This window comes from Geotrypetes seraphini, chromosome 7, assembly GCF_902459505.1.
Source record: "Geotrypetes seraphini chromosome 7, aGeoSer1.1, whole genome shotgun sequence".
NCBI classification, from domain to species: Eukaryota; Metazoa; Chordata; class Amphibia; order Gymnophiona; family Dermophiidae; genus Geotrypetes; species Geotrypetes seraphini.
Window position 1 is genome coordinate 68,301,931 of NC_047090.1, and position 26,400 is coordinate 68,328,330.

At 42.9% G+C, this 26,400-nt stretch overlaps 1 protein-coding gene across 2 annotated transcripts in view; it reads left to right on the forward strand.

Annotated features, from left to right (window-relative positions):
* Window positions 1-26,400, forward strand: part of RYR3 (ryanodine receptor 3) — a 693,107-nt gene that overhangs the window by 360,359 nt on the left and 306,348 nt on the right. For both annotated transcript variants that reach the window (XM_033952387.1, XM_033952388.1), the window contains exons 46-48: window positions 9,592-9,712; window positions 16,993-17,162; window positions 19,656-19,876. In XM_033952387.1, coding sequence (XP_033808278.1) covers window positions 9,592-9,712; window positions 16,993-17,162; window positions 19,656-19,876 — 512 coding nt within the window. The remainder of the gene's footprint in view (window positions 1-9,591; window positions 9,713-16,992; window positions 17,163-19,655; window positions 19,877-26,400) is intronic.

Genomic DNA, 26,400 nt, shown 5'->3' on the forward strand with positions numbered 1-26,400 from the left:
GGGGAGGTAAAACAAAGGGAGAAGGGCTGCTGCTGCATAAGGAGAGCAGTGAAGGGGTGGTGGTGGACACAGTGGAGGTAAAAGGAAGGAAAAATGGACAGGGGGAGCAGGCAAGGGGTGGTGATGGACAGCCAAGGAAAATGAAAGGCAGAAAGAAAGAAAGCGGCTAAGGAGAGAGAGAGAAAGAAAGACAGACACACACACACATATGTTCTAGCACCCGTTAATGTAACGGGCTTAAAGACTAGTCACAGGTATAAAAGTTATAGAACCTATTATAGAATCACATTTAGCACAGCTTAACATTTATGCCAGGTTTCTTGTGGCCTAAATGCCTACACCTAAGTTAGGTGCCTGATGGCTCCTAACTCAAAGAAAGGTGCCTAACTCAAAAACACGCCCATGATCTACCCTAACCACACCCACTTTTAACTATGCACTTTGCACTAAGCACCTGTTGTAGAATCACACCAACCAAAGTGGGTGTCTAACTTTCAATTAACTCCATTTAAGAGGTGTTGAATGTCGATTATCAGCAATTTAGTCTGAGTCAATTAAGTTAGGTGCGTAAATCAGTTAGATATGCCGATGTAAGCGCCCAACTTTAGGTGTACTTTATAGAATTTGGGGGTAAGTGCACAGATATGTGGAGGTAGTTTCATAATAGGGTGCCAATACAAAATCCCCCTCCTCCCAAAGTGCCTATTTATGACTTTATACAACATGTTCTCAGAATTAACACTCATTATGAAAATGCTGTCATACAAATTTGCAGATATTCTAGTGGAGAAAATCTGTGCAGGTACTCCATGTGGGAATTCTACAAATGGTGTCCTAAGGTGTGGTAGCAGCATATTCTATGATGGCAGCCAAACACTTGAGTTCCATTATAGAATACTAGCATTATCCAGTATTGGCATGCATAACATGTATGTGCCTGAAGTTACACTATCTATATATCTGGCTTAACTGTGGGTGTCTAATGCAGCAGAACATGCATAACTTGCTGTATTTTGTGAGTTCCACACATAAGCGGGAGCTCCATCTATGTCCCACCCATGTATATGCCCCCCTTATATCTAAGTTAGGTATACCAGTATAGAACAGCACTTGGGCACCTACTGGCACTTTTTTGGGTAACTGCAGTGTTACGCACATAAGTACTAGTATTCTACACATTTATATACACAGGATGTATAAATGTGGGTGCCTAAATTATAGAATGGCCTTTTATGATTATAGCACTGGTTTCCAAATTGTGGGTCAGGGCTATTGCTATTGAGACAGAAATGAGGGAAGCAACTGCTTGCCCTGGATTGGTAGCAAGGAATGTTGCAACTATTTGGTGTTTTTCTTTTTTTTTTTTTTTTTTTGCCAGGTACTTGTTACGGCCAGGTGGCCACTATGAAGACAGGACACTGGGCTTGATGGACCACTGGTCTGACCCAGTAACGCTATTCTTATTTTCTTAAGTGGTCACAGAAAGAGGGCTATTCTTCCTATCTCTGGACCTTTACTGTGATCTGTGTTCAACATTGGCAGTCAATATTGGGCCTGTGAATCAGTGAACACTCACAGGATCTCCAGGCTCCTCCTATATGGACTTCCTATTACACTTCTCCCTCCGTATTCACGGTTTCAGCATTCGGGGTTTCGATTATTCACAGTTTTTAGCCTGCTGGCTCCTCCCACCAAATTATATCAGCTTGCATAGAGAAATCGCTGATTCCAAGTGTTTACAGAGAAAATCGCTGATTCCTAGCACTTTCTTCACCGTGTTTTGCCTCTCCTTCAGGAACAGGCCAGGTCTCCTACCATGTTATTCGTGATTTCACCATATTCACGATGGTTTTTAATAGAAGACAGCAAATAACATATAAAAAAAGTTATTCATGGTTTTTCTGTATTTGCAGTTCTGTTAATCCCCTATCACAGTGAATACAGAAGGATAAGTGTATACTGGTATAGAAGTCTCTGAGCATACATGCAGTCATGTGAAAAAAACTAGGACACCCCATGAAATATTCAGTTCTTTCTTAAGAAATGTTCACATATCAATGTCAAATCTTTTTTTTTATCTCTGGAAAAGAAAGTGATGTAATTGCGGGTAGTTTTCCTTGATTTACTTATGAAACAAAAGTTATCCACAAAAATGTATATTCGAACTGAGGAATAAATTAGTACCCCCTATACCCTAATGGCTAGTGGTACCCCCTTTGGCTAAAATAACTGCAGTGAGACACTTCTTGTAGCCATCTACCAGTCTCTGACATTGGTCTGAGGAAAGTTTGGCCCACTTCTCAATGCAGAATTCTTTCAGCTGTGAAATGTTTGAGGGGTTTCTTGCATGTGCAGCCTGTTTCAAATCACCCATAGCATATCAACGGGATTAAGATCAGGGCTTTGACTCAGCCACTCCAGGACTTTCCATTTTTTAGTTTTTAGCCAATCCTTGGTGGATTTACTGTTATGTTTCAGATCATTATCATGTTGCAGGGTCCATTTCCGCTTCAGCTTTAATTTTCTTACAGATGGTCTCACATGTTCCTCGAGCACCCTCTGATACATGGTAGAATTCATGGTGATGGTGAGCTAGCTAGGTCCTGTTGCAACAAAGCATCCCCAAACACTTTCACCTCCATGCTTCACAGTTGCTATGAGGTTCTTTTCCTGGAATGCTGTACAAACATGTCCTCTTTTCTGGTGTCCAAATAATTCAATATTAGACTCTTCTGTCCATAAAACACTATTCCAGAAGTCCTGGTGTTTGTCTACATTCTCTCTGGCAAACTTTGATGTTTCTCTTAGAGAGCAAAGGTTTTCTCAATGCACACCTCCCATGCAAGTTAAATTTGTGCAGTCTCTCTGATTGTAGAGGTATGCACTTTCACATCAACAGTAGCAAGAGCCTGCTGTATGTCCCATGATGACATTGTAGGGTTTATGTAGACTTCTTTTAGCATCTTGCAATCTTCTCTGGGGGTCAACTTGCTTGAATGGCCAGACCTGGGCATGTTGGCAGTTGTTTGGAAATCCCTCCACTTGTACACTATTTTCAGGACCATGGAATGGCTAATGTCAAATTATTTCGAGATCCTTTTAAATCCCTTACCAAACTTATAAGTTGCTACAATCTTCTTTCTGAAGGCCTCAGACAGCTCTTTTGATCTCACCATGGTGTTCACTCTCACTGCAGCAGTCATGAGCACACCAAACTAAATATCTGAGGTGTAAGTAGGGCAAACCGCCTTCAAAATGCTGAGTAACAATGTTCTAATCATGTAATACACCTGATGTAATACACCTGTGTGTGATGTGCGCTAATTTAAGTGGGAATATATGGAGGGGTGTCCTAATTAATTCCTCAGAATACACATTTTTGTGGATATCTTTGTTTCATGAGTAAATCAAGGAAATTTTTGTTGTTTACCTGCAATTATATCACTTTCTTTTCCAGACATAATTAAAAAAAAAAGATTTGGCATCGATATGTGAACATTTCTTTTATTATTAATATTATTATTTCTTTAATTTTTCAATTAAGTACAGAATTGTGCACAGGTAATAAACAATATTAGTACAGTATATCCAATCATCTATTGGGTTAAACAGAAATAAACCAAAAGGCAATATTTAACTTAAACATAGTCCTCAAATTAAGGAGGAGGAGAGAAACAAAAAAGAAACTTCCAGGAAAGAGAACATATTATCATAATAAAAGGAAATTAAAGTGAGACTGATGGCATCAATAATGGACTTGAATTATTCCAGAAATCATTGGGGTGCAAACGAAACTCCTTTCCCTTCTAAAAGGAAACGTAATTGATCTGAATCATAAAAAATATACTTATTGTTCTGAAATACAACAAAACATTTGCAGGGAAATCTTAGCTGAAAGGAGGCACCTAATGAAACAACTTTGTCCTGATATGTAAGAAATTCTTTCGTGCTTGACCGAGTCCATTTAGAAACATCCGGATATATATATATTGTGGCTAGGCCAGGTATAAGCCTAGCACTGGCAACCCGGCTCCCGCCCCAGGCGCAGGATGGATCGCTCCCTGGAGGACTCCCGCTGGATAATCCCAGGAGAAAATAGCATACGCTGCTCACTTGGTAAAGTTCAGATTTTTCTTTTTATTATCCCCAGTTCAAGGCACTGGGTCTCAAATAGTCCCTCTTGACTGAGTGGACTTGAAACAAATAATACATCAGCAATGCTTCTCCTTTATAAGAGAGTCCAGACTGCTGTTCAGGCAGATAAACCAAAAATAAACAAAAACGTTTTTTCCTTCAGTTTCACCAATTGTGCCTGTGGATACTTCAGGAAGCTTTTCCCACCTGACCCACCTGAAGTACAATGCCACCATTACCCTTATGCTCCTGGGGTAGGGGCTTGGGAACCATCCACCCTTTTCTGACTGGTTTAAGTCCCCACCCAAAAGTTCCCCTATTCAGGGCTATGTAACGTCAGGTCACTGAATTCCCGTTCAGGCTTTTCTCGGAGGTTAATTAGGGTTCCCACCTCCTTCACTCTCTCTGCAAGGCCAATCTCTGGGGCTCTAATTGACACATTCACACTTCCTTACAGTCCTGCCTAAGGGAGAAAGAACGCTGCACAGAAAGACGTTAACTTTCATTCCCCTCCCCCATTCATTACCTTATTGACTGTAGTTAGATAGGAGATCCCAGGCTGCCAGACTGCACTCCATTTCACTTCCTTCAGATACCTCTATCTCTATCTCCATTAGGGACTCTCCGCTCTCTGAGGCTGGATAGGTATTCCCTTCAGGGGCAGCTACCGGCCAGCCCTGCTCTGGAAGCCTTTCTCCTCCCTTGAGCTTCTGCCTGGGAGCCAGAAGTTTGTTAATTTGTGAGGGCTGTAGGACAGCCTGTTCTTTAGCCCTGGACTGTGAAAGAAAACGTCTAGCTGTTTCCTTCCTGCTTTGCACGGCACGTCTCTCTTTTGCAGTTCCTGAGTTCCCCCGAGTGTTCCCAGGTGTGTTGGTCTTATGCTGCAGGCTCGTTCCCACTCTCCCTCTGGGTTCATCTTGCCTGTCAGCTCCGCCCCTTTCCTTAACCCTTCCTGGGCTAGTTTTCTTTACCAGAGGCTTTACTGGAGAACTGCCCAAGGAATTATAAAAGGGATTATAGTGCCCTAAATCAGATATTGTGGTTTCTGCCCTTCTCTCTCTGCCTTGCCCTGCCTGTTGGCTCTTTGTAATAGGAACAGGGTTAATGGGTAGCTTCCTGGGCTTAGGAATAGGGGCAGCCCTTTGCATGGCAGGGTTTAAAACCGGGTTTAAACTGGTGACAGGAGCTTCTCCCAAAAAAGAAACTTGTTTCAAATTATAGTAAAGTTTCAAGATCATTTCTTTATCCTGATGAAATACTAAGGAAACTATTAATGTAGCTCGTCCAGATTTGATGATTCCAAAAGTGCTGATAATTCTTGTTCAGTTGTTATGTCAATTTCTTTTATTGTTCTTTTTAAATAATAAATCTTTTGCAAAGGTGGTATATTTACTTCTGTAATTTTTAATATAGAAATTAAAAAGTCCTTGAAAATCTCTCTAGGAGTTTTAAATTTAGACATTGGAAAGTTTAAAATCCTTAAATTTAAACTCTGATTTTGATTTTCCAAAATTTCAATTTTGCGAAGCAAAAAAGCTTTATCCACTACTTGCTGTTTATTTACAGTTTTAATCTCTATTATAGATTTTTGAATATCCCCAACTTGCTTCGTTTGATCTTGAAAGTCTATTTCTAATTTTTTAACTTTAGTTGAAACATCAGCCATGAGAGATATGAATCCCATACATGCTGTATGAAGATTTTCTATAGCTCCCCATAGTAAATTCAGAGTAACCACTGCCAGTTTCACGAGCGGCTTGAGCTGAGGTAGCCCGGGATCCCGTTCTCCTTCCCGGGTCTCACTTCCCCCAAACTCACCACTGCTCGACTGCAGTGCTTCTCCTCCCTCTGCAATCCTCTCTGGGATCACAGACAACGATGTCTCCTCCCCTCTCAGCTGCTCCCGAGGTCCCTCCAAATGAAGGCCGACTTCAGTTGCTTCTCCCGGAGGAGGGGGAGGGTCAGGTCCCAAAGGGCTTGGTGAAATCTCGCCCAATCCAAGTCAGTAGCTTAATGAGGGTGAGAGGCGCCTGGGACAGTGGCACCCCTCCTCCACCATCTTCTGTACTTCCCCCATCCACTCCTTCCCCGCTCTCTCCTGCCACACACATGCGCCCCCCTTCCCTTCCCCCCCATATCTCTTTAACATTCCCGGCATGAGCAACACCCCCAACCTGCTACTTGTGCCAACGTTGGCTCTTCCTCTGATGTCACTTCCTGGGTGTGAGTCCAGGAAGTGAAATCAGAGGAAGAGCCAACACTGGTATGAGCAGCAGGTTGGGGTTGCTGCTCGCACAGGGAACTTTAAAGAGGTACATGGGAAGGGAAGGGATATGCGTGCAGCAGTGGGGGGTCAGGGGGTGGGGAAGGAGCAGGGGAGTGGAGAGAAGGATGGGTGTTGATGCTCCCACCAAGATGGTGCCAGGAGCGGACCATCGCCCAACCCTTACTACTCCACTGATCCAAGTTACAAGTACTTGACAGGATCACAAAAGCATAGATTTAATAATAATAATAACAACTTTATTTTTGTATACTGCAATATCACAAGCAGTTCAGAGCGGTTTACAGAGGAAGAGACTGTATACAGACAACGATGTTACAAAAAATACTTTCAAATTGCATTAGCATGTCAAGAGTAGTCAAGATTTATCCAGAAGCATTTCAAAGATACAACAAGACAGGAAAGGAGTCGGAGAAATTTATCAAAGAGATAGGATTTAATTGATTTCCTGAAGGTTTGGTAGGAGGGTGCATTTGAAATGAAGTTGGTTAAACATTTATTTCATTTGCCTGCTTGGAATGATAATGATCCATCAAGGAATCTCTTGTATATAAAGCCCTTCAAGGATGGAAAAGCAAACAGGTAGGCACTACGTGTGCAAGTGGTGCCTAGAAATTCAAAATGGTGCGACAGGTAGATTGGGGATGAACCTGTTATGGTTTTGAAGCAGAGGCAGTGAAATTTGAAAAAGACCCTTGCTTCCACTGGCAGCCAATGTAATTTTTTGTGATACAGGCTATCATGATCCGATTTTGTGAGACCATAAATGAGATGGATGGCAGCATTCTAAATGACTCTCAGTCGTTTGATGGTTTTCTTAAAGGATCCCAAGTATATAATATTGCAGTAATCTAAGATGCTTAAGATCAGAGATTGAACCAGCAGTCAAAAAGAGAGGAAGTCAAAATAGTGTTTAATGGTACGAAGTTTCCATAAGGTGAAAAAAATATTTTTTAACCTGAGCATTAGTATGATCTTCAAAAGTCAAGCATCAGTCCAGGATGACTCCAAGGATTTTGATAGTAGAATTAATTGGGTAATCTAATCCGTTTAATCTCAAAGAGGTATTCATGATCTTATAATTAGGACTTGCAAAGAAAATCTTGTTTTTTTCTGAGTTCAGTTTTAATTTAAATTGCGTAGTCCATTGTTCTACCTTAGTGAGGACAGATGAGGTGAGTTGTTCTGTCTCTTGCGTCAGTGAGGTTATGGGAATGATAATTGTAATGTCATCTGCGTATATATACAATTTCAATTTTAAGTCAGATAGCATATGTCCCAGTGATGCCATGTAGACATTGAAAAGTGAAGGGGAGAGAGGGGAGCCCTATGGAACTCCACGGGGATTACACCAAAACTGAGAAAAGGTTCCTTCACTGTGAACCTGGTAAATGCGTTTTTTTTAAGAAGCCCGTAAACAAGAAATGCTAATAGAATCGAGGCATCAAAGCAGAATGTCATGGTCAACAAGGTCAAAGGCACTGCTCAAACTGAACTGAAGTACCAGTGCGCTTTTTCCTAGGGAAAACAAATGGAAAAGGTAATCAGTCAACGAAGCTAAGACTATTTCTGTACTGTAATTTGTGCGAAAACCAGACTGGGAGTTGTGTAGAATGCTGAATTTTTCTAAATATTTCACAAGATCAATGTTAACCAGTCCTTCCATTAGTTTAATAAAAAGTGGTATGTTGGCAATAGGTCTGTAGTTGGCAGCCGAAGAAACTGACTCCTTGGAGTTTTTAATAATAGGAGTCACAAGGATATGGCCAAGTTCCACCGGAAAATAGCCAGTATACATACATAAAGAAACCCAGTTTAAAAGTTCAGCTTTAAAGAGGAAAGGAGCTGATTTCATGATAGTCGGTGGACAGTTGTCTAAAAGGCAGAATATCCCAGAATAAGCAGTGGATATTCCCCAAATCAACCTTAATAATGTTATATGGACTTACAGGAACAGCAGACCAATGCGTGGGGAAGAACAGCCAAGGAATCCACACTCACGCAGTCCAAAGTTTATTGTCAAAACATGAAGAATTTCTGTGTTTCAGCAGATGTTTCCTGTGTCAGTGGTCTGCTGTCTCAAAAGACTGATAGATATATGGTTGGGATGACTTTGGACTGCATGAGTGCAGACTCCTTGGCTGTTCTTTCCCTCCCTTTGGTTTGTCATTGCTGTTCCTTCTTGGATCCATTTCCTGTAGAGATTTTCCCCCACTCTTCATGGACTTTTTCCCCAGGAACTTGTCAAAATTGTTTTTAAACCCTGCTATACTAATGGCTTTTTCTTTGGCAATTCTTAACTATATATTGAATGAAGAAATATTTTCTCTGATTTCTTTTAAATTTAATACTCAGTAACTTCATTTTGTGCTCCCTAGTCCTTATACTTGTGGAAAGAGTAAACAAATGATTCATCACCATTTGTTCTACTTCACTCATTATTTTATAAACCTCTATCATATCTCCCTTCAAGCTTTTCTTCTCTAAGCTGAACAGCCCTAACCTCTCTAGCCTTTTCTCATAGGGGAGTCATTCCATCCAAATAAGTGTTGCTGAATATTGATGGTTATCTCACTTTGTGTGTTTTAAGTAGGTGAATGCTACAAACCTATGGAAGAAGTTTTCAACATGGGCTACCATTAAGACTTTATTTTACTGATAACCCTGGTTATTAATAGAAAGGTCTCATAGCATATAATCAGGATAGTACATTAGTGGTAAAATAACACATTTTAACAGTAGGTCACGTTTATAAGTACACCCCCTGGTTACCTAAGTTCTGTTGAAACTTTGCTGAAACCTCAATGGCCAAAATTGGGCCAGGTGTTTGGTTAGACATGCAATTGTGACTGAATATTGACCTCAAATTTTCCACATAATAATCCTTGTTATCAAATTCTCTGTATTGGACTATGAGGGAAATATTGTACTATGAGAGATGGCATGAAGGGAATAATCTGGATTATTGAGTTCTGAATGATGCTGTATGAGAAGATTAATCTGCATTTTGAGTCATTCTTTTTGTCATTACGTTTTTCTGCCCAATTTTCAATAAGTGCCTTTGTTTGGAGTTCCTGCCAGTTACCAAAGACTGACGAGAGATATGTAAAATAATTCACAATGTTAAGCAGTAACGGTACTTATGCTATAACTTATCATTTTCACCTTAACAGCTGATCCAGACTGGGAAAGGTGAAGCTATTAGGATTCGCTCTATCCTTCGTTCTCTGGTACCTATAAAAGATTTAGTTGGGACTATAAGCATACCACTAAAACTGCCAACCTTTAACAAAGGTGAGTAACATAACCCTGCCCCAAAAATTCTTTAGAAGCTTTCTATGCATACCATTCTGTTTTATTTAATGCCCCATCTCTGCCCCCCAAGATTATTGTGCAGGCTATTCTGTACCCCCAACACCGAGGCTTTTTCTAGTCCTACACTCTTCTGTACTACTCTTGTATAACACAGTAAATGATGGCAGTAAAAGACCCTCATAGTCCATCCAGGCTGCCCAACATGGTGACCAGGGGATCAGGGGACATAATTCAGATGGTACATCTTCACCTCCTTCTTTAGTACCAAGCTTGTAAGTCACCTTTATTAGGGATGTGCACAGATAAGAAAAATGGAGCTAGTTTTCATTTTTTTATGAGTTATTCTTCATTTTTAGATTTTATTTTTCAGTTAATTTCATACATTTGTTTTGATAAGAAATTTTTAGTTTGCACTAAGGTGCCAAATAAGCACCTAAATAAATTGGAGCCTAAGTTAGGCACCTAACTTAATTAGTATATTGGCTTCAATTATGAGCTTTAATAAATTCATAATTGGAATAAAATAATTGGGTGGTAGGCATCTATCTTCTTAGGCACGATTCTACATAAGATAGGCGCCTATCTTATGGTGCCTAACTGAGAGGTGACATGATCAAAACTTTCAAGATAATGAAGGGAATAGACTTAGTAGAGAAAGAAAGATTGTTTACCCTCTCCAAGGTGGAGAGAACAAGAGGGCACCCTCTAACGTTAAAAGGGGATAGATTCCACACAAACGTAAGGAAATTCTTCTTCACCCAGAGAGTGGTAGAAATCTGGAACGCTCTTCCGGAGGCTGTTATAGGGGAAAACACCCTCCAGAGATTCAAGACAAGGTTAGACAAGTTCTTGCTGAACCAGAATGTACGCAGATAAGGCTAGTCTCAGTTAGGGCACTGGTCTTTGACCTAAGGGCCGACGCATGAGCGGTCTGCTGAGCACAATGGACCACTGGTCTGACCCAGCAGTTGCAATTCTTATGTTCTTATGTTCTGTTCAAAGTAGGCATGTTTAGGGGTAGAGAAGGACTTAGGCACCATTAGGCACAATTCTCTAAAGTATTTAATTACCTATAATGTAGGCTGTTAACGTAAAGCCCTGGCCTACATTTTAGGCGTCATGATTCTGTAATGGGTGCCTAAGTGTGATTGTCATGAAATAGGTGCCTAGTGTTAGGCACCTATATTTTTAGGCACCCAATTGCAGAATCTGTCCTTAAATTGATTTAATAATAATAATAATTTATTTTCTTGTATACCGCCCAACCAGTAGTTCTGGGTGGTTCACAACAGGAGAATACTGAGACATTTCAGCACATGATACAGTTTCATACAACACACTATCTACGTACAATCTAAAATCCTATATAATAAAACCCTAAGTGCGCATGCGCACTTAGGGTTTTGTGATCCCTGCGGCCGTGCTTTCTGATCCGTGACCCGATTCTATTTTAGAACCCGGTGGCAGGGAACACTCTGGACACTCCCCTCCTCCTGCCCTCACTCACCAATCGCTGGAGGAAGCACAGTCAAGCTCTCTCCCTGCCCGCCGCCCTGTCACTCCTCACATGCGCATGACGCCGAGCCAACAGGCCAGTGCCCAGCAGAAGCCCTGACACAGCACCTACCACAAGGGAATTGTGCACAGGAGCCTCGCCCTGACACAACCCTCCAAGACAGGCAGCACGGACATGGAGCCCCAAAGACAGCCCGAGAAAACGTGCCGACTCTGCCGACAAGAGGGGGCACATCTTCTGTACCTGAGGCCCGGCTTATAGCTCCACCCGTGCAACCACCACGCGCCAACTGAAGAAAACGCTACAGACGCCCGCCCGCAAGGTGGGCCCTCAGGACGACGCCCGCAGCTCCAAGCAGCCAGTGCTCCCAACACACAGCCCGCCAGCCGGGTCCGACTGTCACCCGTCCCCAGCGCCACCCAGCCACGCGTTCCACGCATTTCCAGCACACGAGGCCTAGCCAAGGCCTGCATACACACCCAGGCAAAGGGCGGCAACAGCTGCAACTCTAGCCTAGTGAACCCCCCGTCAAAAAAAACAAGACTCATCAACCCCAAGCAGGGAAGAGGGACAAGGGGAGCAGGGAAGAGGTGCTACTGGGCCGGGGGAGCAGGGAAGAGGTGCTATTGGACCGGGGGAGCAAGGAAGAGGGACAGGGAGAGCAGGGAAGAGGTGCTGCTGGACCAGGGGAGCAGGGAAGAGGGACAGGGGGAACAGGGAAGAGGTGTTACTGGACCAGGGGAGCAGGGAAGAGGTGCTACTGGGCCGGGGTAGCAATGAAGAGGGACAGGGGGGAGCAGGGAAGAGGTGCTACTAGACCGGGGGAGCAGGGAAGAGGTGCTGCTGGAGAGGGAAGTGGAATAGGGAGGGAAATGCTGCTGGTGAGAAAAGGGGGCTCGGGCTGAAAGGGAACAGATGGGAAAAGGTGGCTGGGGGGGGGGGTAAAAATGGGTTTGGAGCTGGGGCTGAAAATAGGGGACATGTGAGGGAAGGAGGCTTTTCTAGCACCCGTTAATGTAACGGGCTTAAACACTAGTTATATAATAAAAGTAATACAATTGTTAATGTACATTAACTGACAGATTAGCACTCATAGCACTGTCAAAATGTTTTAAGGTGCACTGACAAACTGAAGGTGCACTAATGAATACATATCCCTAGTTCTTATATATTTGGTCTTAACTTTAGATTTATACCCCATCTTTTCCTTCAGTATTGAGCTCTTCAGTATTTCTCTTGTATAAGTAGATATAGTCATCATGTCTTACACCTTTCAATATAATTTTTAATTCAGTATAAAGGGCACAACAGGCTGTACATTTCCACCCCTTCCTTCAGTATTGAATTCTTCAGCATTGCTCTTCATATCAAAAGTCTACGGAGGAATAGAGGCTTGATCTCCGTGATGTAAAAGATTTTATTTATGAAATATCCAGTATGATACAGTTGTATTCTATGATTGTGATGTAACTTGTGGCTTTCCCTCACTAGGCTTCTTGCAGGAGTTCAGAACAATTATAGAAGACTAGATCAAAACAGTAGTCTGCAAAATAAAATATTTGGTTTGCCATCTTGGTATAATGCAAAAAAAAAAAAAAAAAAAGAAGAAAAAATAAACAAACCTCCTAGACAAATATTAAACACAACCCTATTAATAATCTAGATTTTAATATTCCGATGAAAATAATTCAAAATTCACTGAAATATGTGAGCTCAATCCAAATATTTTTTTAACTTGCTGGCAGGCATTTGTAGCAAAGGCAACAGCAATACACAGTAACAAGAACAGAGCTTCCAAATTTGGAGAATAATACGGGGACAAATTTGTCCCCGTCCCCATGAGATCTATCTCTATCCCTGTCCTGTCCTCATAAGTTCTGTCCCTGCCCCATCCCTGGGGCTTTGGGCGTCTGAGCCAATCAGGGCCCTAGGCTCCTCCCTGTGCATCACATGGTGCACCGGGGAGGGGAAAGCCTGTCATTTCCCCATGTACGGGCCTTGGAACTGGAGGCACCGTGCTTCCCACCAGCTCCCAACCTGTACCAAAGGTAAGGGGGGAGGGGGGCAAGGGGGAGCATCCGAAGGCAGGGGGAGGTGGGCATCCCTCCTACCTTTTTTTTCGGGACGAAGGGGGGAGAGTAGGGAATGGTTGGGGGTGTGGGAGTCCCATGATCCAGTGGGGGCATGGCATGGGGGTATTTGGCCAAGCAGGAGGGAGTAGGCATCCCTCCTGCCATTTTAACTCCTTCCCAGTGCATTCTGGGATGCAGTGGGAGTGGACTATGACTCCGGCCTTAGGCATCTGAGTCAATTAGAGGGGCCTTAGGCATCTGAACCAATTGGAAGGGCCTTAGGCATCTGAGCCAATTGGAGCCTTAGGCCCCTCCTCTGTGCATCTCATAATTCACCGGGAAGAGGAAGGCCCACCATTTTGGAGTGGCCGGCGGGCCAGAGGTGTGAGCATCTCTCTGGATGGGCATTCAGCTGAAAGGTATGGGGAGTGTCGTGGGAGGATTCAGGGGAGGTTCGAGTTCAGGGGGTGACAGCAGGAGGGAGTGGGCATCCCTCCTGCCTCACTTGCCTCGGGGGAGGGTTCCAGAGCAGTAGGGAGTGGGCATCCCTCTTACTCGTCTTATTTCAGGGATGTTCAGAGGTTCCCTGCTACAGTTGCTCAGCTGATCGCGGCAGGGGGATTCACTTGCTGTGATCAGCTGATAGCAAGGCTCAAGTCTCTAACCGGCACCTGTGACATGGGCAACGGTTAGAGAATCGGGCTGATTAGGTGGTTTGGGTGTCTGTCCCTTCACAATGCTTATTTTTTTATCTTTCTATGCATTATGTTTTTCCATCACTTGACCAAGGCAGGTCCTTATTTAAATCTCCCTCCATAGTGTCTCTTTTCATTTTTTGGTTCTGTAGCTGTATTTTTGGACACAGACTCACTTTTTCCCGTTCATCCCATCCTTGGGGCAAGTTTGTTTTATTACTTTTCCTTTTCTAAAAGGTTTTAGCTTTTGTGAATGTCCTTCAGCTTTCAGATATAAATACAATACTTTAGTTTGGTTTTTAGTTCGCAGTCTACGGTTTATTGACACGATTGTATTATGTGCATTTTGCCATAGCGCTTTTCCTTTTTTTTCTCCGTTTTTAAAAAAATGTTTTTGTAATAACTTATTTTGTACTACCATTTATTCAGATCGTAGCTCTTTTTGGTTCTTCATGCTAGGGTCATTTTAGTAAGGCGTGTAACTGATTTAGCATTTGCTAAATGCTAAGGCGCCCATAGAATAAATCACTAAATTGATTAGTGCACCTTAATAAAAGGACCCCATTATTTGAGTACATTACATATGCCTTTTTAGAGTGTCTTTTTTTGTTGTTTTTAAGTTTTTTCAAAAAATGGCTTTCGGATACTTTGTCACGTGGAGGTGTCCAATTTTATTACGTTCTCTTTATGTTACCGTTTGCATATATCACTGTATGTGTTTCACTCTGCGGGCATTCATAAGTGACGATTTGTGGGGAAACTAGAGAGTTGCACGGGGACATAAATCCCACCCATCCCCGCCCATCCCCGCCAGGATCCTCTCCGTCCCCACCCATCCCCGCCAGGATCCTCTCCGTCCCCACCCATCCCCGCAAGGAATTACCTCCATCCCCGCTCGTCCCCATAAAAAGCAGCAATTACTTCTGAAAGGATCATCAATTCCACAGTTTCTTTTGTATTTGCGCTGCTGTTTTACTTGTGGAATCTCTTTTGTGGAACCCTTTTTTTGTTTTCTGTTCAGGTAATTAACTTATAAACCCCCTCTTTTACTAAGGCTAACGTGTCCATTATATTATATGGATGAACCCTGCTTCCAAAGCCTTCCATCCCCGTGGGAGTCCCGTTGGCTAGAGGGGGATCCCCTTGGGAGTCCCGTGGACCAGGGGGGATCCCCGTGGGAGTCCCGTGGGTTAGGGGGGATTCCCGTGATCCCCATTCCCATGCAGATCTCTAGTGTAAACTCTCTTTAACAAATCAGATATTCAGCCTTTTGTTTGAAGCCATTTTGTAAGGCACACCCGTTGCCCTGCGTAAACTCTAAAATCCTTGGGGCTCCTTTTATCAAGGCGCGCTACGGGGATTAGCGCGTCGGACATTTCATCACACTTCAACCTCTGCGGCAAGCCTAAAAACTAATGCCTCGTCAATGGAGGCGCTAGCGACTAGCGCGGCAGGCGATTGAAGGCGCGGTATTCCGCGCATTAACTGCCTACCGCACCTTGATAAAAGGAGCCCTTGGTATTTAGTCGTTCATTGAAGTCTTTTTTACAGTCATATCCAGATGTGTTGCCCAAACAGTTATGCTTGATTGCTTTTTTCTTTTATCTAATACTCGCATATAATTAGTTTTGTGGACCATTTTGGTTTTTCTATTTCCACTGTAATTAATATATAGAGGTCCTCCACTTCCTCCAATTTTTATAAGACGCACAAATGATTGGCTCGTTTTGCTGATGTGTTCTTTTGATGTCACTAAACATAACACTACACTATGGGCTCCTTTTACTAAGGTGCGTTAGGGCCTTAACGCGCGGAATAGTGCGCGCTAAATTGCCACACGTGCTAAACTTTAATGCCAGCATTGAGCTGGCGTTATTCTAGAAGCATACTGCGCAGTTTAGCACGCAGTAATTTTGTGCGTGCACTAAAAACGCTAACGCACCTTAGTAAAACGAGCCCTATAGATATCTACATGCCACTTTATGCTACTATTTTCATAGTTCTTGATGTGAAGCACAATATATTGGTTATTTTTCTTTCATACTCTTTGTTTTTTTCATATTTATCCTACACTCTATGGGGAGTACATTATGTAGAGATTCTTTTCCATTTTTTATTAACATGGGTTGTTGCATTTTATACACATTTTATACATTGCTCTCCCCCCCCCCCCCCCACACACACCTTTTTTGGTTTTAAATTGATGCTTTTACCTTGTTTTAAGGAAAGATGTCATTTTCAGCGATGTTAGGTTTACAGGTTAGCTATATGGAATCTTCCATTTGTTTTGTTTGATATAGTTATATTTATGGTTTAAGTGGGGTTTTTTAATGTTCTGTTTTATATTAATGACCCCTGATGTAGGTGGATTGATACACTGAAACACTGTGCTGTGTCGGGTCTACATTCACTTTGTTTTTTTGGAATGAAATAAAGCATCACTGATTTTATCCAGCTGTTTCTGGTAGAAAGCTCTGTCCCACTGTTTTCCTTGCTTGTGAAGAAATGTAAAATAACAGAGAAAGAGGAGAAGTGTAGAAGAGTATTACTATCTACTGTTTGTAACTGAATGTCATTGTGTTTACAGAGAATAAAGCTTTTTTTTCAAGAGTCTGTTGCAATTACTTATAAATTCTCCATGGATAGGTTTAAGGAGAAGAAGGAGAAAGAAAGAGAGAACAGGAACAGAAAACAAAAAGCTGAAAAGTGATAGGAATGACTAGTTGAAGTGAAAAGTGTATAAAGGATCCTTTGATTGATCCTCTTGACTTTTAAGGTTTGCCATGCCACAATTGTTCTCTAGTTGACAGGAACAACACAAAACAACCTCATCAACTAATCATGTTGTAGTTTTTCTCCATCACCACATAAAACCAAATTCTGAAATTTCAATATGAAATATTCTGTGCTTTGTTTTGGTATTCTGCCGCTTATCCATATTTTCCAATCTGAAGTATGCTGTTTTATTTCTGTTAGATGGCAATGTCAGTGAGCCAGACATGTCTGCCAGCTTCTGTCCTGACCACAAAGCACCAATGGTGCTCTTCCTGGACCGGGTCTATGGTATTAAGACCCAAAGCTTTCTCCTTCACCTTTTGGAAGTAGCATTTTTACCAGATTTAAGAGCATCTGGCTCTCTAGACACAGTAAGTAACCTTGTTGTGTGTATCAATTTTCTGCTTTTTTTTTTTCCATTATAATAATAATAATAAAAGCTTATATAAGGCAATACCGTGAAGTTCTATGCGGTTTAAAAAGATTAAGCAAAGGTACAAATTGATTGACTTTAAGAGGGGAGGAAGAAAGAGGGTTAATACAAAGGTGCGCTAGCGTTTTTAGCGCATGTTAGCCAAAAAATTACCACCTGCTTAAAAGAAGGCGGTAGCGGCTAGCGCGCGGGGCATTTTAGCGTGCGCTAAAACAGCTAGCGCACCTTTGTAAAAGGAGCCCTATACGTATATATTTTTTTCAAATGTACACCATAATTATAGGGTAGAGAGCAAAAAATAGAAAAAGAGAGAAGAAATGCTAAAAATCTTAAATAATAAAATGCTAGCCGCGCATGCGCACTTGCCTCGCGTGTTCCCTGATCCCTTTTCTGTCGGGATGTGGCAAGACAAGTGCGCATGCACACCCTTCCCTGCTCTCCACCTCACAATACAGACCGCACCACGTCGCCCCTTCACAACGGCTGCCACAAGCATCGCCGCCGAGCGCACCCGAGGACAGAGGCAGCCTGTGCGCACGGTGGACGGAGTGCGAGGACGGCCGCCTACCCACCCGCAAACTGTAAATTCAAGCTCCTGCTGCGGCTCTGCCCCCGAGGACAGCAGCCCTTCATTGACTGCCCGTGACCTGTTCAGCTACTCTCTAGAAACCTTCCTGCGGTCCCAACTCCAGCAGCACTGTACACACGCTGTTTCGGGGCCTTCTACTGCCCTGATTTACTCTGGCACAGCAGCAGAGCAAATCAGGGCAGTAGAAGGCCCCGAAGCAGCGTGTGTACAGTGCTGCAGACGCTGCTGGTGTAGCAGGTTTGTCAGGACCGCAGGAAGGGAAGGGGGGGGGGCGGAAAGGGACTAAGGGAGCCAACCAGACCGCGGGAAGGGAAAGGGGGGGGGAGGGGGAGGGGAAATGCTGCTGCAGCACAGGAAAGTAGTGTGGGGGGAGGGAAATGGAGAGGGAAGAAATGCTGGTAATATACATTAAAAAAAACAACTTACTCTGTGAAACTTCAGTTATTAAAAAAAAAAATAGGTGACATATGACACCTCCATATACAAACAGAGAGAGACACACACAGGAAAAAAAAAAACCCTTAAAGACAAGGAGCAATAGAGAAAGATTTAAAGAAAGAAAAAAATAAAAGGAGAGAGAGACACAGACAAAAAAAAAATTCCACATACATTAGCCAAAGAGACAAACACCAAAACAAACACAGGTCAGGGAAGCGCCAACAAAAAAAGACTTCAGCCGCGAGCCGCTCAATGGGACCAGGCAGGCAGCCACGCGAGGGAGGGCAACAGAATGAAAAAAAGGTAATGTGAAGAGAGAACCTGGGCCTGCCTGCGGGGAACACAATAAGGGAAGGGGGGGAGCCCTTGGAGCAGGTTAGACCGTGGGAATGGAAGGCGGAGGGGCCTAAAGGAGCAGGCCACATCGTGGTAAGAGTAGGGAAGGGGGTGGGGGAAAATGCTGCTACTGCCGCACAGGGACCTGGAGGGGGAGGGAAATGCGAGCAGGAAGAGGTGATGATGGACATGGGGGAAAAATGGAAGGGAGGCTTATTGCTGGACAGGGGGAACAGGAAGAGGTGCTGATGGACAGGGGGGAAATGAAGGGAGGCCTACTGCTGGACAGGGGAAGCAGGAAGAGGTACTGGTGGATAGGGGGGAGGTAAAACAAAGGGAGAAGGGCTGCTGCTGGATAAGGGGAGCAGTGAAGGGGTGGTGGTGGACACAGGGGAGGTAAAAAGAAAGGAGAATGGACAGGAAAAAGCGGCCAAGGAGACAGAGAAAGAAATGAAGACAGACACACACATATATTCTAGCACCCGTTAATGTAACGGGCTATAAAGCTAGTAATTTAATATTAGAAACAGATGTACTTTCTTTGTCCACAACTTTAGGCAATATGATTTAAGAATTAAGGAAATCATAAATCAAATCAAAGTAAGATTAATAATAAATTTGAAAAGATCGCCCCCAAACACCCTCACCAGCCAGTCAAAGAGTGAACATATGAGATTATACAATGATCTTAACTTCTTCCTTAGCTCTCAGAAAATCTTCTAGCTATTTAGGGCGAAAAATTTGAAATTATTTACCTTCAACAATAATAACACATACACAAGGAAATCATAACACAAAATTAGAGGCTATGACCTGCACCCTTACTTGTGCTCCTCTAGCTACATCAGGAAACACATCTTTGGACTTCTCATGTAGATGTCCTGTAATAAAATTACCCCCATGAGGAATATGCTTTAATAACAATATTAATAATATTTCTATTGAAAGAAAATTGGATGGTGAAGGCTTGATGATGCTACATTTTAACAAAAATCCAATTGGATACCAACTTTTATGATGGTATGTTACTCTAGTATTTCATATGATGGTATTCCTTTTGATATTTAGGCCTCTCTGAGTGTCACTGAGATGGCTCTTGCCCTCAATCGCTACCTGTGCTCTGCTGTTCTCCCATTGCTGACTCGATGTGCTCCCCTCTTCTCTGGCACAGAGCATCATGCGTCTCTGGTCGATTCTACCCTACACACAATTTACAGGATGTCCAAGGGACGTTCCCTTACAAAGGCACAAAGAGAAACCATTGAAGAATGTTTGCTTGCTATCAGCCAGTAAGTATCTCCTCTTTACATAAGCTACTGCATGAAACGCTCAAGATTCAGTACTGAATTATCAATGTATTATTCCCTGTGGTGTATTCTCTTTTTTTCTTCATTTCACTTAAGCTAGCTTGTTTGCTTACGGCTTTTCCCCTGTACCTTTTCCTTCCAGATCAATTATAGCATCCTCGGTTGGTGCCATGAGCTTTCATTGCTAATTATCCAGGATTTTTCATCTATTTTTATATCCCTCTCCACGTTACTTAGCATAGTCATTGCAATGACTATGGAATCCATGCACCAGTAACCCATTTGGAGCCCTGCATTCATGAGCTCTTAAGTCTGGTCACTAGGTATTGCCTTTGTGTGGTGACTGGGACTTACTTCCTCAAGGGCTATGAATGCTTTCTCCATAGTATCTCCATTTTGTTTGACCCAAGATGCTGAAGGTGGGATCTGGGAATCACACTAAGTTCTTTCACATGGTAGAAGTGTACATTTGTTAGTGCTAATTTGGTTCATTTCCATACCTTAACGCATATTACACTTGTACTATGTCAGCTGCACTGGTTGCCTATTTCTAAATATATGGATTTCAAGTTATTGTGATTATTTTTAAGGCACTTTATTTGAAACATGAATATGTGTTCAGGAAATTGTTTAGGCAAGTTTCTTTAAGATCTTTGCGTTCATCACAAAGAAACATTGCTTCATCTTCCTGGTCTCAAGGTAGTTCAGCTTTCTCTTATGCTCTCTGGAGTCATTGGCTTGGATAAACTTCAGACAGACAGGCAGAAGAGTATAGACTGTCAAACAGAAAAGGCAAGGGAGGTGACTTTTCAACCAATGATAAAGGGCTCCTTTTACAAATATGCACTAGCGTTTATAGCGCACGCACCGGATTAGCGCACGCTACCCGAAAAACTACCGCCTGCTCAAGAGTCGGTCATCCATAATTCAATTTGCTTTAATATGGATGATAGTTGATTCTTTGTCTCAGAAAACAGGGTGGTGAGGGGAATAACTACAGTGATATCATCTGCGTAGATGTAAAATTTAACTTTTAAGCTTTGCAGTAGGTTCCCCAATGAGGCAAGGTAGATGTTGGATAATGTGGGAAAAAGGGGAGAGCCCTGCGGAACTCCGCAAGAGTTTACCCAGCTGCGGGATTGTTTATTATCACTATTGACTTGGTATGATCGTTTCCTCAAAAAACCCTGAAACCATATTAACACATTGCCTGAAAGACCAATTGTCTCCAAACAGTCAATCAGATTAGCATAGTTGACCAAATCAAAGGCACTGCTTAAGTCTAATTGCAGAACTAATGCGCTTGTACCTTGACTGAATAAGGTATGAAGGAAACTTGGAACATAAATAAAACCAAAAAACAGAATCATATTTGAGGAAATACATACTAAAACCATAATTAAAAAGTGTACATGAAACATTCAAATAACTTATCCAAAAGCAAGTGCCAAAAGAGAGTTACAGATAAAACTCAAATGAAACAAGCAGAGATACAAAAACAGATGGAAACCAAAGAAAGCCATGTGTACTAAAATGATAATGCCATGCATTAAATATGAATGGACAAAGGGGAAATGATTAATTAATTAAACTTAGATGAAACACAAAACACGGTGTAGAAAACTTAAGAGAAAGTGAGATGGCAGGGCCAAGGACAGAGAGAGCACCAAGTCTGAATGTATGTGAAAGCCAGACGGAAAGAGACAATGCTAGACTAAACTGACCAGGCAAGTAACTGCAGTACCTTGAGCTCAAAGTCACTTAAAAGTTAAAAAAAAACGCTAAAACCAGAGAAAGTATAATAAATAAGCAATACAACAACAGGGAAAATGTAAACCAAGGAAAGTTACTAAAAATGTAAGAAGTTAAAATAATGATAAAAAGAAACCAAAACCTTACCGGCAGTAATCAGGCAGCAGCGTGCAGAGCGCTATGAAACCGAAAGTAAAAATGGTGCGAATTGCGCAGGTGCTTAAAAGCAGGGAGGAAAAGTTTGTCACATGACCACAATGTACGTAACACTTTGGGAATAAAAGAAAAAGTCGTGAAAACCGCAAAAATTTTAAAAAGATCATATGAGTACAAAGTGAAGAGTGCTGTAAAACCAAAAGAAAAAGTTGCGATTGCCATGGAAAAATGAAAGATTACATGACAAAATTAGAAAAAGTGAAGAGGTGAAAAAAATGAACCTTTAACATAGAAACATTAAAAAATGGGGTGCAGAGTAAAGAAAGGCACGATCTGGGAGTATAGAAAAGGTCACATGACTAAAAAATAATACAAGTATGAAACGTTGCAAAAATAAAATCGGTATGTCTAGGTTATATTATAAAAGCTTAAAGGTATATTAAAATGAGGGAGAAAACAGATATGAAATTAAACAAGTGTCAAGGGACAAATAATAACACCTCAAACCTGCTGATGTATGGAGCATAAGTAACGTGAGCATTTTTTCCCCCTCAAAACGGGACAGGAACCCCGGATCCTCTCCAGATCCCATTAAATATAATGCAAAATATAGACAGCAGATATAAATTCTCAAAACTGATCACTAAATTTAAAATAAAATCATTTTTCCTACCTTTGTTATCTAGTGATTTCATGAGTCTCTAGTTGCACTTCCTTCTGATTGTGCATCCTCTTTCATTTCTTTCTCTAACTTTCTCTCTCCCTGCCCCCTCCAAGCCAAGCCAAGCCACCCTGCTTCCCCTGCCCCCAAGCACCCTGCTTCCCTGACACAGCAACACCAAGGCATGTGTAGCGACTGCATTGCACAAGCACCAGGCCTACAAGTCTTCTCTCTCCCCCCTCTCCACGTCAATTCTGATGTCGGAGAGGAAGTTCCTGGCAAGTCAATTGTTGCCTGACTGGCCTGGAACTTCCTCTCCGATGTAAGAATTGACGTTGAGAAGAAAGCTTGTGGGCCAGCGCCTGGACCTTCCTTTTGTGGGCGGTAAGCTAAAGCAAACTAGGGGGAGGGGGTGGGAAGTTGAATCGGGTGCTGGAGGGAGGGAAGGAGGGAGGCTGGCTTTGGCACAACAGGGAGGGAGGGGAAGCGATCACCTTGGGACGCTGTCTCTGAAAACGGGATATTTCGGTGTCCCGAAGCTGTGTGTTGGGACAATGGACAGGGGATCTAAAAATGGGAAGGTCCTGTTAAAAACGGGACGTATGGTCACCTTAAGCATAAGTGATGAGGAGAATGAATTGAGAGAAGAGTACTGTGTAGTGGGAACACTGGTACTGGCATGTTGAGTGAAAGTAAGAGAAAGAGAAGCAAAAAACTAATAGAGGAGGTGAAAGAAAAAAAACGGAAAAAGGCCAAAGCATGTCAGAAACTTGTTCAAACAGTTCTTTTCCAGCATCATTATGCATAATTCTAAAGATTTATTGGGAAGGTTGTTCTGTGGTGTTTTGCTGATGTTTGATAACATTTGTTTTAACTAATTGTAATTGATAAATATGCTGTTTATTGTAAACCACCTAATATTTGTGTAAAGGCAGTATATCAAATTCAATAAGTCCAATCCAATCTAATCTAAAATGGCAATTCTGTAGCCTAGGGACAGTGGCGTAGTAAGGGGAGCAGACTGCCTTGGGCACCATCTCCTCTGATCCGCCCCCTGCTTTTTCCCACTCCTTCCCCCTGGCAAACGTGTCTTCACTCCCCTCCCCCCAACCCCTGTACCTCTAGCTCTTTGCTGGCGCAAGCAGCATCTCCAACATGCTGCTCACGCTGGCCTCGGCTCTCCCTTTGATGTCACTACCTGATTCCTGGTCAAAGGGAAATGCTGCCTGGTTCCCAATCAGCAGCAAGTTGAAGATGCTGCTCGCACTGAGGAAATTAAAGAGGTATGAGAGAAGGAAATGGGCATTCCTGCGAGGGGGGGAGGGGGCCTCCCACCCTCGCTACGCCACTGTCTAGGGGACTCTTTTTCAAAAAAATGCAGACGTCCAAAAAAACAGCATAAACTGGCACTTGGACGTACTAATTGCCAAGACGGAATTCTACCCACTGTACATCCAAGTATAAAGGGGTATGTGTGAGGCATGCTCTGGGTGGGCTTAGATTTGGATGTCTTGTGGTGATAATCAAACTGTTCCAAGGATGTCCCTAGATGGAATTTAGATGTTTAGAGCCACACCTGTTTTAGAAGTGTCTAAGTGCCTTAAAGGTACCCAAACTGATCAAATGACCCCTAGAGGGATTAAATAAAGACCATCCCCCAAATTCCCACAGTGGTCACTGACCCCTTCCTAACCTGCAAAAATCAGAATGAAACAGTATAAACGTGTCTTTAGAACAGCAGCATCAGGTCTGGAAAATCCTAGTAGAGTATCACACAGAAGTCTTAATTTGCCTGGTGGATGGGCTAATGAGCCATATAAAGGAGGACCCAGGCCCATAAGCCACTTTAACCACTATATTTATGGTGGAAAGTGTAAGCCCACCAAAATCCTCAACCAGCTCTCCTCCAACCCTAGATCTACAGACTCCGAATCCCATTGGCGCAACTGGACCGCCCTCTCAGAGTCCACCTACCACTCCCTTGCTCCAATATCCACTAAAACCATCTCCTACCCCCGAAAGGCCCCCTGGTACTTACCTCTTCACAGAGATTTGAAACAGAAATGTCACACTCTGGAGCGCAAATGGAAAAAATCTAAATCCCCCTCTGATAGACAGACCTGGAGGGACAGTATTAAGCTTTACAATTCAACACTAAAAAAAGCCAGGAAGAACTTCTTCGGAGACAAGATCTCTAAATCCAACAACCAGATCAGTGCACTGTTTAACATCTGGCGCTCCCTAACTACAAAAAAAAGACCCACCCTTGCTCCCACCGTCCATATCAGCCGATGCCCTTGCAATCTTCTTTAATGAAAAGGTTACCACCCTAAGACGCTCCTTCCCACCCACAGTCTCCTACAACTCCCTGGTCTCTACTGACCCCAACCCTACCTTACTTGTCTCCACCCCTATTCCAGCCGACAGATCCTGGACCGTCTTTGAATTCGTTTCCGAATTGCAAGTCTCCAAACTTTGCCTCAAACTAAAAACTTGCAAGTGCACCTTGGACCCTTTCCCCTCCTACCTATTCGAGAACACCTCTACACAGGCCATCGCCTCCCTCACCGAACTTATAAACTCAGCCCTAACATCGGGCCTCTTCTCTCCCGACATGGGACATATTTCATTGGCCCCTCTATTGAAAAAGGCCGACCTTGACCCCTCCATACCATAAAACTACCGCCGAATAGCAAATATCCCCCTCCTAACCAAGTTATTAGAATCCATCATATCCACTCAACTTTCATCCTACCTAGAAAGATTCTCTATCCTCCTACCCCACCAATTCGGCTTCAGACCCAACTTTAGCACCGAATCCCTTCTGGCCTCACTAATCTCTAAGGTGCAACAACTCCATTCTCGCAACAAATTCGCTGTTCTCCTACAATTTGACCTCTCCGCAGCTTTCGACGTCGTCCATCACGATATCCTTATCTTCCAACTCTCCGAAATAGGCATAAGCTCCACAGTCCTAGATTGGTTCTCGAAATTCCTACGCTTCCGCTCCTACACTGTTAACTTAAATGGTACTTCATCCCCCCCCCTGGAAACCGAAATGTGGAGTCCCACAAGGCTCCCCCCTCTCTCCTATCCTTTTCAACATCTACATGTCCTCTCTGAAACTCCTTCATCTATCCCCCCTAGAAACTCTCTACACCTACGCCGATGACATCCTCCTCCTCCTCGAGACTCGAACCTCTCTAACCTCGCTGAGAACATGTCCACTTGTATTATGAATCTCCAATCCTGGGCCCAATCTGTACAAATGAAACTGAATGAGTCCAAAACAAAACTACTTTGGCTTGGCCCAACATTAGATCATTTACCCACCTCCATCCCATTACCTTCTGGACCCACTCTTCAGCTTGAGTTTTCAAGCAAAGTCCTAGGCATCGTCATAGACTCCTCTCTCTCCTTCAACGATCACCTCAACTCTTTGATAAAAAAAATGCTTCTTTTGCCTTCATATGTTGAGGAAGGTGAGATCCTGCTTTCATCATTCTTACTTTACCGTCCTCGTTCAATCTACTATCCTCTCTAGACTGGATTACTGCAATTCCATCTATATAAGCCTTACTAAGAAAAACCTCCATAGACTTCAGCTAATTCAGAACGCCGTGGCTAAGCTTATTTTCGCAAAAGGCAAGTTCGATCATGTCTCCCCACTCTTCTCCAAGCTTCACTGGCTCCCAGTATACTCCAGAGTCCTCTTTAAATGTGCCTGCTTAGCCTTCAAGATCCTACATGGCATCCTTCCTCCCGTTATCCCACTCTTTTGGAATTCCTCAAAACCACACTCCACCAGACCCTCCCAAAAACTGATACTATCATTCCCCTCTATAAAAGGTATATCCCGCGCAGGAAACATAAGAACATAAGAACATAAGAACTGCCATCACCGGATCAGACCTTCGGTCCATCAAGTCCGGCGATC